This window comes from Prosopis cineraria, unplaced genomic scaffold, assembly GCF_029017545.1.
Source record: "Prosopis cineraria cultivar Desert tree isolate PC_DT_omini unplaced genomic scaffold, ASM2901754v1 PC1, whole genome shotgun sequence".
In the NCBI taxonomy this organism is placed as follows: Eukaryota; Viridiplantae; Streptophyta; class Magnoliopsida; order Fabales; family Fabaceae; genus Prosopis; species Prosopis cineraria.
In genome coordinates, this window is record NW_026555332.1 from 4,004,378 (window position 1) to 4,019,997 (window position 15,620).

Here is a 15,620-nt window from a genome sequence, read left to right on the forward strand (position 1 = left end):
GAGAAAAGACCAAATTGCCCTTAAGATATGTTTTTCAAGAAAATGATGGAAGGGGTTGAAGACATAGGCCATTATTTTATATATTTACATATAGGCTTCGATGGCTCATTAAAAATAAGGCATTTCTCTTCATAAGTTATAATTTAATTTCTTACCAATTGGATTAACATTTAGTAATTGAGATCTATCATTCTTTAGCTAATTGTTCAAGAGTAAAAATAGCTTTTAAAACTTTTGGTGCCAACAACATTGTAAGAAATCAACCTTGTTTGATATTGAGGTAAAAGGGTAAAAAACTCAATTTTATCTTTAAACCTAATCAACAAAAAAAAAGATTTTGTATTTAATTAAATAATATTTTTGTTGAAAATTATAGATTTAATTTTCTGTAGACAAATGAATCTTGTTCTTCGAGATTGAACTAGCTGCGAAAATTTTGGAAATTCTAAAGTATAAAGCCAAGTAATTGTAACATTTTAAAAATCCGTTCCTTAAAAACGTTAGTATATATAATTAAAAGATCATCAAATATTAAATAATATTTATGGAAATGAGAGAAATCAAAATAGTTAAATTTAACCAAGATAAAACTTATTTACTTAACCTTATATATTTAATATACCTATGTCCAATCAAATCATGATTAGTAGATGTTAATGTGTTAATAAAATTAATAACAAGAATTAATTGTAAAATAAATAATTTATAAAAAATTCACACATCTTAATTTAATTAAAAATAAGTATGTTAAGTATATATAACTAAATATATAAATTTTTTTCATAATATATAAATGATCCACATATCTTCACTTAAAAGGTTCACGTGTTGTAATTTAATTGAAAAATATTTGTTGTTAAAACTTAAGACAAAACAGAAAGAAAATAAGCGTGCTTTCACACAGTGACGAAATCAGAACCTCATATTAGAGGGTGTGGTATACTTTTAAAATTTAAAACTCAAAAATAATAATTTTAAATTGAAATTGCATATTTTTTAATTATTTTCTAATTGATTTTTTTCATGTAATAAATATATAATGATTTCATTGTCGATGTTGTTAAAAGTGTTCCTTTAAATATAACTACACTAAACTACAATTTTAATAGTGCCACCACTTTTCATGATGTTTGGAGAAAAATAAAGGATTTTTTTTTTTACCATTGCAATAATAATATGTAAAATCATTGTTAATTTTAGGGAAAAAAAACTTGTAGATAAATATATTTTTTAGATTAAACATTGTTACGTATAAAATTGATTATCAAGTATTATTGAATTAGTCAAAATGTTCATTAAAAATGATCTAAATTTATAGAGAGTGCAAAATCTTAAAACTAGAGAGATCAAAACATCAAAAATTATAAAATTTTTCATGTAATTTCCCCCAAAATAAGGGATGTTTGTGTGCCCCTTGACAAATTAATTAATTTTTAAGCACTGTATGAGTACGCAAAATTTTTAACAAATTAACATTTCTAAACAATACTAACTCCTAATAGTTGATTTTATTTTGCTGTTTTGTGGATAAAGAGGACAGGAAGAAATCAATAAAAAGTATATCACTGACAAAATAAATTGTGAACAAAATAACATTACTTGTATCTTATAATTTATTTTGGTGTGGTTGTATTAACTTCCACCAATAATACAAATTCACCTCCTGAGATACAGGGTAAAAATTGGTAAATTTTTTTCACAAATTATTTTTAAGCCCTCCCCTCATATACTTTTAGGGTGTGTTGTTTCAAGAGAAAGGGAAGGGAGATAATAATTAAATTATCATTATATCTTTATGCAATTTTTTTTAATTTTTTTAACCTTTTGTCATACACAAAAATTTTATATGTATAATTATTTATAAAAAACATCTTATCAATTTGTTAACTTTTTCTTACTTCTTATGCTTAGATAGGTGACACTTTCGTCAACAATTATATAAAAATTAATTTCTTATGTAAAAAATTTCATGAAAAAACATTATATATGTTGGCCATTAACGATAAATTTCTTTTCATGTGTCAAAGAATCACGCTTCATAAAAAGCTTTCAATAAGGAACATTAAAAAATTAGAAGTAATAGAAAATTTAAAAAAATAGGCAAGAGAGATATTAAAAAAATGAAAAGAAAGGAAAAAAAATCACTAGAATTGCAAATGAGAAGGGGATAGTAGGAAAAGTTACAAGTTTGAATGAAGAATTTTTTTTTTTTTTGGCTTAAAGCATATATGAAATATAAAAAAATTGAATTAGGATAAAATAGTAAAAAAATTTACCTCTCCTCTCCAAAAACCTCCAATTTGGAGGGGGCCAAACCAAATAAAGGGAGGGAGGCGTCTACCCTTCCCTCCAACTAAGCATATTTTTAAATATTAATTTTTTTCAACTTTATAACAAAGGCAATAATATGTATGTATCTACCTATTTACTTGAATCGTGTTTTCACAATCTGCACCTGCATTTTTAAAATGACAGAATAGTTTTCAAACTAACATTTCAGATATTTAAATTCTTTTATTTGGTACCCCTCAATAACATTAAACAAGTGAAGCTTCTGGCTCTTACCTTTGTCATGGGCACAGTTTTATATGATGGCTTTCGTTTCAACAAAGTTTTAGTCAAGATTTGCACTTTAGTCGTTAGAAATTTACTCCAAAAATTAAAATAAAAATAAATAGAAACTCTCATGACATGTCTACTCTTTTCTTCTTCTATTTTTTAAAATATTTCATAAATCAATTTTTAAAAGCTATTTTTCAAAACAAAATCAAAGAAAATTTGCTTAATTATGTTAATTTGAAAACAATTTTAGAATTAAGAAATTTGGCAATAATCATGGTTGAGTGTAGGGCTTTGCAACGGGCAAGATTGGCTGGCTAGAAATGTTGCTCATGGCCTTCTTGTTTTGCATAAAATGGGCTGGGCCAATCTATATCCATACATGGCAGTTGCTCACCGCAAGTACACGAGACGTAACAAGTAATATAATAAAAGTAAAATATCATTCCCTCAGAATTTGTTTAAAAACAATGATCAAATAAAAGACTAAGTAAATTCAATCAAGTTAAGCCACACATAGTTAGGTAAAAATAATTTTGCAAATGAAACTAATACTAGAAAATAAAGAAATGTAATTAATTCACAAACTTCAAACATAAATTGGGACTTAGGATTATTTATTCTCCTTGCATTTCATAACGTCAAAATTACCTCCTCTCATAAATGCTTTTAATAAAAATAAGTGCTAACCTATGGTTTTAAAAATATTTGGACAAGCTCTCTCAAGTTATGAACAAGTGTTTAGTTAAATTAATTGCCCAATTTTTTGTTACAATTAATAAAACTCAATTTTAAATACCAACTTAATGTGGCTATGCAAACCTAGCAAGTATATCTTTATCTTACTAGTAAAATATCCATTCAACATGTAAATATCAAGTTCTTGTACAATTTTACCCAAGTTCTACACTCAATCTAACCCTCTCAAGCATCAATCAAGTGAACCCAATATCTAAATAGTGGCCAATCACTCAGAAAATTAAGAAAAGAGTAAAATAAACACATTTGTATCATTAATCACAAAAAGAGAGGAGGAACATAATGTTAATCCATACAAAGATTCAAAATAATCCTAGAGCAAGAGTTTAGCTACTCATAAACATAAAAAAACTACACATACACGAGATAATTTTAGCTATCACAAGATTACAAGAAAGAAAGGGAAGAGAAATAGAAAGACTAAAAAAAAAGAACTCCAAATGTCTTCAAAACTCCATTCCCTTACTTCAAACACTTTCAATTCCTAAACCCTAACACACCCAAGCTCTAAAGGTGTCTAAAAGTTAAAAAATTCATTTTGGGTTGAGTTCTCAGCATATACATGTCCTAGCCAACCAATTTTTGATAAATGAAACGTAACGTTTTTTTGACAGTAGCAAAACTCACGAACGAAAGTCATGATTTTGGGATGACTTTGGTAGTTTTGCACTGTTTTTGTAGCTAACAAAAATAATTCATTTTGTACTTGATTTTTTATCCGAAAGCCTTCAAAAAATATCCACAAAGCTCCGAAAATACTTCTAATCAAAATTTCAACCAAAATAACATGAAATTAAGCCTAAAATATCAAATCAAAGTTGAAAATACAAACCCAAAATAAAATGCACATTTTCTAATTTAGGCAATAAAAACACATACAATTAAACTAAAATGGATTAAAATATAAGAAAATGTGATGAAATAACATGAAATTCTAGAGGTTAACAGTGGCATAAACTAGGTGGGTTGAACCATCCAATTTTATGTAATAGCCCCCTTTTTTTCCCATTCTACAAGGACCTCTTTCAACATAAAGGCATCAAGTAGTCATAGGTCAATAACATTAAGAAAGGCACCACAGATCATAAAATCATGAATAAGAATCAATTAACTTGCTTGGTTTGCATGAGCTTTGGATTTCAAGCTTTAAATCTATATAGGCATGCAACACCATGAGTTTGAGAGATAGACTAAGTGAGAGGGGATGTATTGTAGGGAGAAGAGGGAGTCAGGTGAGATGAGTGATGGTGAGTGTAACGATGAGGGAGCTAGTGTTTACAGTTCAGTCTTCGAAAAATGTCGACGGTGAGTAATGACGCAAGGAGAGAGGATTAGAGGCTAATATGAGAGATCTAAGAAGTGAGAAGCAGTCGAGGGAATAAGAGTGTACGAGTTGTGAGAAATGAGCAAATGATTAATGAGGGACACAAGTTGGAGGTAAGAGAGACAGTTGGGGATATAATGTAAGGAGAGGAGGGAGTCGGATAAGATGAGTGATGGCGAGCACAATGATGAGGGAGCCTGTATTTACAGTTCAGTCTTTAAAAAATGTCAACAGTGAATGATGAGGCAAGGAGAGAGGATTAGAGGCTAATATGAGAGATTAAGAAGTGAGAAGAGAGAGGTTGAGGGAGACAAGTGTGTGCGAGTTGTGAGAAATGAGTAGATGATCGATGAGCAGCACAAGTTGCAGGTAAAAGAGACAGTGATTGAGAGTTTGAGACAAAAATGAGAGATTTAGAAGTGAGAAGAGAGCGGCTGACAAGGGTGTGCAATGGTGTGAGCTGTGAGAAATAAGTAGATGATTGATTATTTTTTTGTTTGCTGAAGGTGGAGGTAGACTCTCAAACGTTATCGTGTTTTTTTTTAAATTAATCATTTGGTCTTTGTAATTTTGACCCAGTTATAACTCAGTCTTTGAAATTTTGATTTAGTTGTAAATCAGTCCTAGACTTTGCTTCTTGCAACTTAGTCATGAAGTTTTAACCTCTTAAATATTGGTCTTGTGTTTTCAAAAAATAAAATTATAAAGATTAAAAATATTTTAAACTTATAACATTTATAAATATTAAAAGGGTTTAGTAATTTAAGATATTAGTAATAAATTTTAAAATATTTTTAATTTTTATAATTTTTTTAAAAATAGGGATCAATATTTAAGAGATTGAAACTTTAAGTGTTAAATTGTAAGAGGCAAAATTCAGGAATTGATTTACCATTGAGTCAAAACTTTATGAGTTGCGTTATATCGAGTTAAAGTTTATGAATTGGGTTACAATTGAATTAAAACTATAAGGACCAAATTGTTATTTTTTTAAAATAAATGCATTTCTATACAGGTTGGGACGGGCAACTTAAGGGTAACTGCTTCGCTCGTTTACATTGAAGACGGCTGGCTTGTTAAGTCATTGTCCCACATTTTTTTTGGTGAGCGAATTTTAACTTGCCCTTTTGCACTAAGTGCAAATAGGTCTAATAGGCTGTAGGTTGTTTACTCACTTCTAGTTGGGTGTGGTTAATGGCAAGGGCTTATGATAGTTGTTGGTTATAGTTGAAAATAATTTACAACAATTTAATGTAGTATACTTTAAAAATAAAAATGAAACAATTACGAGATGTTCCTATTTTTTACTTTTAAAATAAAAATAAAAATAAAAATAATTTTAAAAACATTTAAATCTAAAACACTTGCTAAAATAATTTTTTTTAGTATAAAAATCAAACCGGACTTAGTCTTGTTAAAGAACAGCAGTCTCAGCAATCCAAACATTGCCCAAGATTGAGCAAAACAAAAGTCAGGAAAAAAAAAAAAATTCAAAGCGTGAAACTTGAGTTTGGCATAAATTTGTGGGGGATTACCAACTCAAGGGGAGAAGAATAATTTCCTTGAATTATGAAATTGAAGTGGGTCACCCAGTCACTTTAGTTGGAGAAAAAAAAACCTAGATTTTATATTATGACTGGAAAAACAATATAAAAAGTTGACGAAAACAATTTGATGAAAATTATCATTCTCATAATAGTTTTTTTCACTGAAATACTTTTCCTCCCATTTTTTTTCCTTTGCATCTAAACTATTTTTCACCGTCCATGGTGTGTGTGTGTGTGTCTGTGTTTATTTGATACTACGTGGCAGTGGTTTGTTGACTTTTTTGGACGCTTCCTTTGAAAGTGATGCTACAAGGGTTATTGGCTCTTGGGCCCAAAAAAAAAATTTTTTTTATTAAAAAATATAAAATGTCTTTTTAAAAGTTTAGATATTTAAAAATATAATTTTTTAATATTTTAAAGTGTAATTATTTTATTTAAAAACATCCTTAATAATTAAATCATTTTATATTTATTATAAAGTGAAATATCATTTTAAAATAAATATGACAAAGTCATGTTAGTTAAAAAATAATTAATTACTTTATTAAAGTGTAATTTAATAAAAAATATCTTACAAAGTATTTTAAAGGAGAAAGTATGATTATTTAAATTATGCTTTTGAGAAATTTAGACGTTCTAATTCTAATGAAATTAATAAAATGGTAATAGAGGTAGTGGGGTCAATTTTTTTTAGTTACATTAATAAATTACATTAATAAATTTTTATCATAATTTTTTTTAATTTTATGAAACATTGATGATAAAAATATATCATTAAAATATTTTTATTTAATAAGTCTAATGAAATCAGTTAATCTTTTGCAATGTAAAGAATTAATTGAAGGACACATATGTAAAATTAAAAAATATGTTTATATAATAAAAATAAAGTTAACAATTTTAAATTTTAAATAAAATATATTAAAAATAATTTATAAATAACGATATAAGAAAAAAAATGTGACGTTGTCAAACAATCAGGCCAGATGGGAAAATGCCACGTAAGGATGGCCCTTCAAATCAATTCATAGGCCCAATCTCGTCACGTCACGCATGGTTCCCACTCCCGTAAATATCGGCCCAGCCAGGGGCCATTCTCATCCATGTCCTCATTGCCCAAGTAAAAAAGTTGGAAAAAAAGTTAATCGACCCAAAAAAAAAAAAAGCAAAAGTAAAAGATACGCCATGAGATAAAAAAAAGTTTTGCAAAATAAAATTAAAAAGGAAAAAAAGATAAAATTGGCGGATTCCAAATGAGAACTCAAATATAGTTCGTAATCAGCGTTCAGGTCCGTTGCTGGTATCTCTCTTTTCTCTCTAGGCGCCCTTTTGTCCCTTATCATCTCACGTTCTCACTTTCTCGACCATACGCAGGTTTTCCACCAGCCAGGAAAGAGATAGAAAGCCCGAGAAAACTTTCAGAGGGAGGCAGAGAAGGCCGGGCGCAGATATTCTATGAAGTGGAGACAGTAGCCTTCAAGATAAACAAGGCGCAGGACATAGAATCCATGGCTTAGGCTCTATTTATTGCCGTCGTTGTCGATCTGAACCGCTGCCTTTGAAGTTATTTTCTTTTTAATGAAACCCTAAGGACCTTTGTGTTGGCTTTAAAGTTTTTGATTGTATCGGGAGGCGAAGATTGGTACGGCGCAGCGTGTACTGCTTGCCTCATAAGATTTCCTTTCGATCTGGGGCGGGGTGCCTTGCAAATCAACGTTTTATCAGCTGCGGACGTATTCGCGGCTGACCTTTGAAACCCTAGATTCGTTACTGCGCCGTTAAAGTTGGTGTATGCGTTGCCGCCTGTACGATCTGGCTTCTGAGATTGTATGAATTGCACTTAGGAGCGCCTTTCTTTGATTTTATTCTTGTGTGGTGCTGTGCTACGGTTTTTCCGTGGCTGCCCCTGCTATTGTGTTGTTTTTCATGCCGCCTGAACCACTGCCGTGGGACCGGAAGGACTTCTTCAAGGAGAGGAAGCACGAGAGGTCTGAATCGCTGGGCTCTGTGGCGCGATGGAGAGACTCTTCTCATCGTGGTTCCCGAGAGTTCAGTCGGTGTGGATCCGATTTCCACAGACTGCCAGGTAATTTGTTATCTTGTCTGTGTTATATCTGCTGATAATGTTCGGGTTCCAAGTTCATGTTTATTCAGTCTATAAGGAGCTGGAGCTTCCGCTCTATGCTAATTCGTCTCTTTCTTATTTTAATTTACTCAAGCTTTTTTTTTTCTTGAATTAATTGATTATGTTTTATGTCTTTGATATTCTATTGTGGATTTGGCGTTGGTATGTTGAAGATCTGAGTCGCTAGTTTTAAGAAAATACTATCGCAAAGAGAAGAATCTCCCTTCCCCTTCTGTAACAGATTTTTCTGCCATTCTTTTCTATTTGTGATGAAAAAATATATACTTTGCTTGTGTTGATGTTTTTCTATTTTTCCTTTTTTTGTTTAAAAAATTTCTGAAGGTCATGGTAAGCAGGGAAGTTGGCACCTGTTTCCCGATGATTCTGGTCATGGATATGCACTATCTCGGTCCAGTGACAAGATGCTGGAAGAAGAGAACTGTCGGCCATCAGTTTCCCGAGGAGATGGAAAATATGGTAGAAACAGTAGGGAAAGTAGAGGATCCTTTAGCCAGAGAGATTGGAGAGGACATTCATGGGAGGCCACCACCAACGGCTCTCTAAATTTGTCCAGGAGGCCACCAGATGTTACTATTGACCAGAGGTCTGCTGATGACATGCTAACATATCCTTCTCATCCTCATTCTGATTTTGTAAATACTTGGGATCAGCATCATACGAAAGACCAGCACGATAAGATGGGTGGTGTCAGTGGGTTGGGTTCTGCACAGAGATTGGATCGAGAGCATTCTCTTGGTTCAATTGACTGGAAGCCTCTTAAATGGACCCGTTCTGGAAGCTTGTCTTCACGAGGCTCAGGTTTTAGCCATACAAGTAGCTCAAGGAGTGGAGGGGCTGATTCCAACGAGGCAAAGTCTGAATTGCATCCAAAAAATGCAACTCTTATTGAATCCCATTCAGGGGATGGTGCTGCATGTGCGACGTCTTCTGCACCCTCTGAAGATACAATATCTAGGAAGAAGCCTCGGTTGAATTGGGGCGAGGGACTTGCAAAGTATGAGAAGAAGAAAACTGAGGAACCTGATGTAAGTGCAAGCAAGGATGGCCCCGTCTTGTGTACTAGTAATATTGAACACTCTAATTTTCTCGGTTCAAATTTATTAGATAAAAGCCCGAAAGTTACAGGCTTTTCAGATTGTGCATCCCCAGCCACTCCATCTTCCGTTGCTTGCAGTTCCTCACCAGGTTCGTAATTCACTTGATCCCGACTTGGGTGTGTTCATTTTCTTTAACCCTCCAGTGGAAATGCATGAAGATGATGAATTGATTATTAATTAACATGGGAATTCAACTTTGCTTACTATTGTTAATGAAATACCATCTATCTCATTAGGGCGGTTATCAAGTTATGTCATTATATTGAAGTATAATGACTATTATACTGATGTCTGCTTAAACAATTTTTCCTTTGCATGTTATACTCCACATGCGGACCACATGCGGTCAAATATATGATGCTTTAAGTTGACTGAGTTATATTAGCAGGAATTTTAATATCTCTATGCAATCATTTGCTTTATTCTTCCTTTTTCATTGTAAGTGGGATTGCAGTGTTGTCAAACCTGTTGCTTTCTTTCTTTCTTTTAATGATCTCGTGATTTTTATTCCTTCACCCTCTTGGTGCCTACTGTATTGCCAAAAGTATGATACAGACAGCTTTATCTGCTGCATCTACTTGTTATTTGTGGAATGCCTCATTGTATTTCATCCCCCCAATTATTTCAAGAAGTTACCTGCTTCTCTGAGATTAGAAGAGGAACTCTATTGATATTTTACCCTCAGAGTAGCAGTAGAAGTGTAATATAGTTCTGTCAGTCTGGCATATGCACTCGTTATTAATCAAAATAAATTTCACAATTTAGCAGGTGTGGAGGATAAACTGTATGGAAAAGCTGTGAATAGTGACAATGATGTTAGTAATTTGAATGGCTCACTGGACCCAGGGCCTCAGAATCATCTACAGACGTTTTCTTTGAATTTAGAGAAGTTGGATATTGACTCCCTGAGTAGTTTGGGTTCTTCACTTATTGGGTTGCTACAATCTGATGACCTAAGTTCCGTGGATCCTGTCATAGCAAGTTCTGCTGCAATGAATAAGTTGCTAATATGGAAAGCTGACCTCTCTAAGGTATTGGAGGTTACTGAGGCTGAAATTGATTTACTAGAAAGTGAGTTGAAGTCACTGAAATCTGAATCTGGAAATAGCTGTCCATGTCCTGCAGCATATGGCTCCTCACTGGTGGCATGCAATACGAAGTCTTGTGAAGAACAAGTTAAAGGCTGTGATAAGGTCTCCCGGCCAGAGCCACTGCAGGTTTGTTCTTCTGCTGATCCTGATGTGGAGAAGATGTCCCCTTCAACTAAAGTGCATAATATTCATGAAAGTGGCAAGGAGGAAGATATTGATAGTCCTGGAACAGCAACTTCTAACCTGCAGCCTCTTATTAAAGCAGTGTGTTCATGTGTTATTGGGGAAAATGGTCATTGCGCTGGAGGCTGTGATGCCATTCAATCTGCTAGCAGTAGATGCTTATTGCTCTGTTCCACGAGCAAGCAGGCTAGCTTGTCTGCTCGTGGTGGTAGTAGTACAGCTATGGAGGTAAAAGATGGTATGGTTGCTGCTCATGGTGCAAGTTCTTGCTCTAGATCTGAGGATATATTGTATAATGCAATTATTTCTTCTAATAAAGAATATGCAAACACAGCGTGTGATGAAATTGCTCAGTTATTGCCAAATTGCTGTAAGGTTGGTAATATAGGAGCCATCAATGACTCATGCTCTTCAACTGGTGCGGTTAGAGAAAAATTTGCAGAGAGAAAGCGGTTAGCAAGGATCAAGGAGCGAGTAATAACCCTGAAGTTTAAAGCTTTGCATCATCAATGGAAAGAAGATATGCGATCACTGTCTGTACGAAAATGTCGTCCAAAATCTCATAAGAAGCTTGAAGTAGGCATTCGAACTACTAATAGTGGTTTTCAAAAGAATCGGTCCTCAATTCGAACTCGGATTTCCTACCCTGGTATGCATCTTTCAACAGCATGTTTGTCTGCCAAATGTGTTCCAATTTTTCTGTTTGTTGTTTCTCTTAACTGTCTAGGATATTCTATGTATTGCATATAGTAATGGTTACTTTCTTAAAGTGAGGAAGCAGAATTGGTCAGTTTTCTATTGCAGGTTGGGTTTTATTTGCATTTGTATTTGTGATGATTTTATTGCCTAGCATCCCATGTGTGCATGTATTAATTGGAAACTGTGCATTTGTTCGGTGCCTCAGATGAATTGTATTGTTCATGATTTGTGAACAATGCGGTTTCTGATATTTATTGTATTTTGGTGTTATTTTTTATTTGTTCTTATTAATTTAACCTATATTTCTTTCAGCCTTGTTGGGTGATTGATACGCTAGCTAGCTTTAGTATCAATGTTAGCAGAATTTGCATGCCCTATGTGGAAATCATGAGTAGTTGATCCAAGGCAGACCTGGCTGGCTTCGCTTGTAGTTGAATTCTTCAATATGGTAGAGATTGAGGCATGTGATGCTGCATTTGGTGTTAGGCTACTAACTGTGGTGCATGCCATTGTATCACTAATAAATGGGATAATAGCATACCTTTTCAGTTTTATTTAGCAGGTCTTTGGCTTGCTTTTTGTGACACTGCTAGCAACTTGAGCTCTGATTTGTATCAGACTAGTTGACTGAATTCTCAATTATGCCAACTTTAATTGTAGACAGAAAATACAGCAAGTTCTTATTCTTCATGAAAACAATTTTAGCTTATTAATTGGATCACAAGTTTTCTCATTGATTTGGAGGGGCCAGGCGAGTTTTAAATGTATATTTTTTAGGTAAATTATTAAACGTATATTTACTTCACTGATTTTAGGATTGCCCGCAATTATTTCTGTGACCTAAGTTTCCTGTAAAAAAATAGTTCATTTGAGGTGTTCTATTTTTATCTCCATATCTGTTTTTCATCACTTGCATACTGTTTTGAAGTCGTCTAGCTTTTGGCTAATAATATTTTTTTCCAGCAGGCAATAATTTAAGCTTGGTTCCAACATCTGAGATAGATGATTTTGCCAGCAAACTTCTCTCTGATCCCCAAGTTAAAGTTTTCCGGAGCACCTTGAAAATGCCATCATTAATTTTGGATCAGAAGGAGAAGATGATGTCAAGGTTTCTATGTAGTAATGGGTTGGTTGAAGATCCTTTATCATATGAGAAAGAGAGGGCTATGGTCAACCCTTGGACATCCGAAGAGAAGGATATTTTCATGGAGAAATTTGCTGCTTTTGGGAAAGACTTCCGGAAAATCGCTTCTTTTCTTGATCACAAGACAACTGCTGACTGTGTTGAGTTCTATTACAAAAATCATAAATCTGAGTGCTTTGAGAAAATTAAGCAGGATGTTAGGAAGCTAGGGAAGTCATATTTGACCAACACAGACTTGGTAGCATCTGGTAAGAAATGGAACCGAGAAATAAATTCTGCTTCGCTTGACATTTTGAGTGCAGCTTCAGTGATAGCAGGCCATGCTGACAGAATGAATGGTAACAAAAAATTGCGTTCAGGGAGTTCTCTTTTAGAAGGCTATGGTAATATGAAAAGATCAAAGGGCGAGGATAGTCTCCTAGAGAGATCATACAGTTTTGATGCTCTTAGGGATGAAAGAGAGGTAGTTGCAGCTGATGTATTGGCTGGTATATGTGGTTCTATATCATCTGAGGCTATGAGTTCCTGCATAACAAGTTCTGTTGATCCTGTAGAGGGTAACAGGGACAGGAGCCTGAAGACAAACCCTGGGAAAAAGCAATTGTTGACGCCTGATGTTACTCAGAGCATTGATGATGATACCTGTTCGGATGAGAGCTGTGAGGAGATGGATCCTACTGATTGGACTGATGAGGAGAGGTCAGCTTTTCTTCAGGCTGTATCATCTTATGGGAAAGACTTTGCCAAGATCTCACGGTGTGTAGGTTCAAGGTCCCAAGATCAGTGTAAAGTGTTCTTCAGCAAGGCCAGGAAATGTCTTGGATTGGATCTCATGCGGCCCAAGTCTGTAAATGCGGGGTACCCAGTGAATGATGATGCAAATGGCGGTGGGAGTGATACAGATGATGCATGTGTTGTAGAGACAGGTTCAGCAGTTGACGCTGATAGGTCAGGCACTAAAACTGATGAGGAACAGCCATTGTCTGTCATGAATACGTTCTCTGATGAATTTAATTCTGTTGAACCCATGGCCTTGTCGACTGATTTGAATAAATCAAACAATAATGGGGCAGAAGTGGACGAGGATGCTGAAGATGTGAATGGTATGGTTTCTGATGCTTGTGAAATGGATGATATGACTAAACCGGGCTGTGGTGGTGGGGATGTCTTGTACAGTTCTGACAAGTCTGGTCCTGCTAATGGCCAGACAGCTATGAATATGTTAGCTAGTGTAGAAGTGGTAGAAGGTGAAGCAAATAAATTGGCAGGTTCAGTTACAGAGTCAGTGCCATGCCAATCTAATTCTGTTGTTGAGGCTAAAGTGGTTTCTGAGGTTTCTTCTGGGGGTCTTGGAAAGGAGCTAACTGGGCAGAAACAATCACTGCCTCCATGTCTTGATGATAGGGATAATAAACGTGAAGCAGTTGCTGATGTAGCTGAATCAAAAAGCTCAGTTCTAGATTCAAGTACAATGGTAAATGCTTCACCCTTACCTGCAGGTGCTTCTTGTACAGGCTTGAATCTTGAAGTTGAAAATAAACACCAAACCTGTATGTCAACATTGCCACTGGGGAATTCTCAGTCCAATGCAAAATTATTGTTGCAAGATACTGTTGCTGTTCAAGGTGAGCAAAAAGTTATTCAAGATCAACTGCCTTCTGCACGTAATTTTCAGGGAAGTAAAGATGTGCACTGCCAAAATTCGACGAGCAAAGATGGTCAACATGTCCATGTTCCCAGCTATTTAATGGATCATATTAAGGCTACTAGCATCCTCCAGGGCTTTTCCTTGCCCACTAAAAAAGAAGTGAAGGGTGAAATGAGCTGCGGCAGCTCAGCATCTGAATTGCCGCTTATGTCCCAAAAGATTGAACAAACCTGTGATCATTACAAATCGGAGTTGTGCTCAGTAGATTCAGAAGTGACATCTAGAAATGGTGATGTGAAGTTGTTTGGGAAGATATTGACCAATCCTTCATCCAATCAGAAAACTAATTTGAATTCCAAGGGGCGTGAAGAAACTGGCACCCGTCACCTGAAGATGAGTTGCAAGACTTCTACCCTTAAATTTAATGGCCATTGCCATCAAAATCCTGATGGAAATTCAACAATTTTGAAGTTTGACCGTGGTGATTATAATATAGGCCTTGAAAATGTTCCTATGAAGAGTTATGGTTATTGGGATGGGAATAAAATACAGACTGGCATTCCATCATTACCTGATTCTGCCATCTTGCTTGCAAAATATCCTGCTGCCTTCAGTAATTATGCTACATCCTCAGCCAAATTGGAGCAACAGTCATTGCATGCATTTACAAAGGGTAATGAACAGAACCTAAATGGCTCTGCGTTTACGACTCGAGAAATCAACAGCAGCAATGGTGTGATTGATTATCAGATGTTTAGAAGTAGAGATGCCCCGAAGGTGCAGCCATTTATGGTAGACATGAAAAACCGCCAAGACACGTTTTCTGAGGTTCAGAGAAGAAGTGGTTTTGAAGCAATAGCGAATTTACAGCAGCAGGGGAGAGGAATGGTTGGATTGAATGGCGTTGGGAGGCCAGCGATTCGGGTGGGAGGATCACACAGTGGTGTCTCGGATTTTGTGGCAGCCATCAAAATGCATTATTCCAATTCTGACCAGTATGGTGGTCATAATGGAAGTATCATAAGAGAAGATGAATCTTGGGGAGGAAAAAAAGGGGACTTAAGCAGGTAGTAGATGTGTTCAGCGGCAAACGTTTTCCTTTGCCGCCATCTGTATTATAGTTTTGTTATTGCTCAATACAGTGATAGGTCGATTTGACGGTTCCCAAGTCCGTCTTTTTGGTAAATTATTTAGGTGCTTGTAATGTGGCAGCAACTTTGTTCTCTCTTTTTTGATCATTCTGATAATCATCTAGCTGGAGTTGGATGCCTGGCTGATTGTTTCAATTTCTGATGATTGTATTGGAGTGGTCTCGTGACTCGCATCAAATGTCAGAGTGCAGGCATTTCTGCACCTGTTATACATGCAATACCTGGCTTATAGCCAGCGGTTGTGCGCTATATAATTGTTCACTAATAAAGTC

At 34.9% G+C, this 15,620-nt stretch overlaps 1 protein-coding gene across 2 annotated transcripts; it reads left to right on the forward strand.

The window, feature by feature from the left end:
* Window positions 1-7,529: 7,529 nt before the first annotated feature.
* LOC129315709 (uncharacterized) lies at window positions 7,530-15,483 on the forward strand. Of its 2 annotated transcripts, none has more exons than XM_054959677.1 (4): window positions 7,530-8,275; window positions 8,657-9,520; window positions 10,201-11,355; window positions 12,369-15,483. In XM_054959677.1, exons 1-4 carry the CDS (start codon window positions 8,116-8,118, stop codon window positions 15,266-15,268), a joined length of 5,079 nt encoding a protein of 1,692 aa, XP_054815652.1. In that variant the 5' UTR covers window positions 7,530-8,115; the 3' UTR covers window positions 15,269-15,483. The 2 variants fall into 2 exon arrangements, with proteins under 2 accessions (XP_054815652.1, XP_054815660.1); XM_054959685.1 differs by having other exon boundaries at window positions 12,372-15,483.
* The last annotated feature ends 137 nt before the right edge of the window (window positions 15,484-15,620 follow it).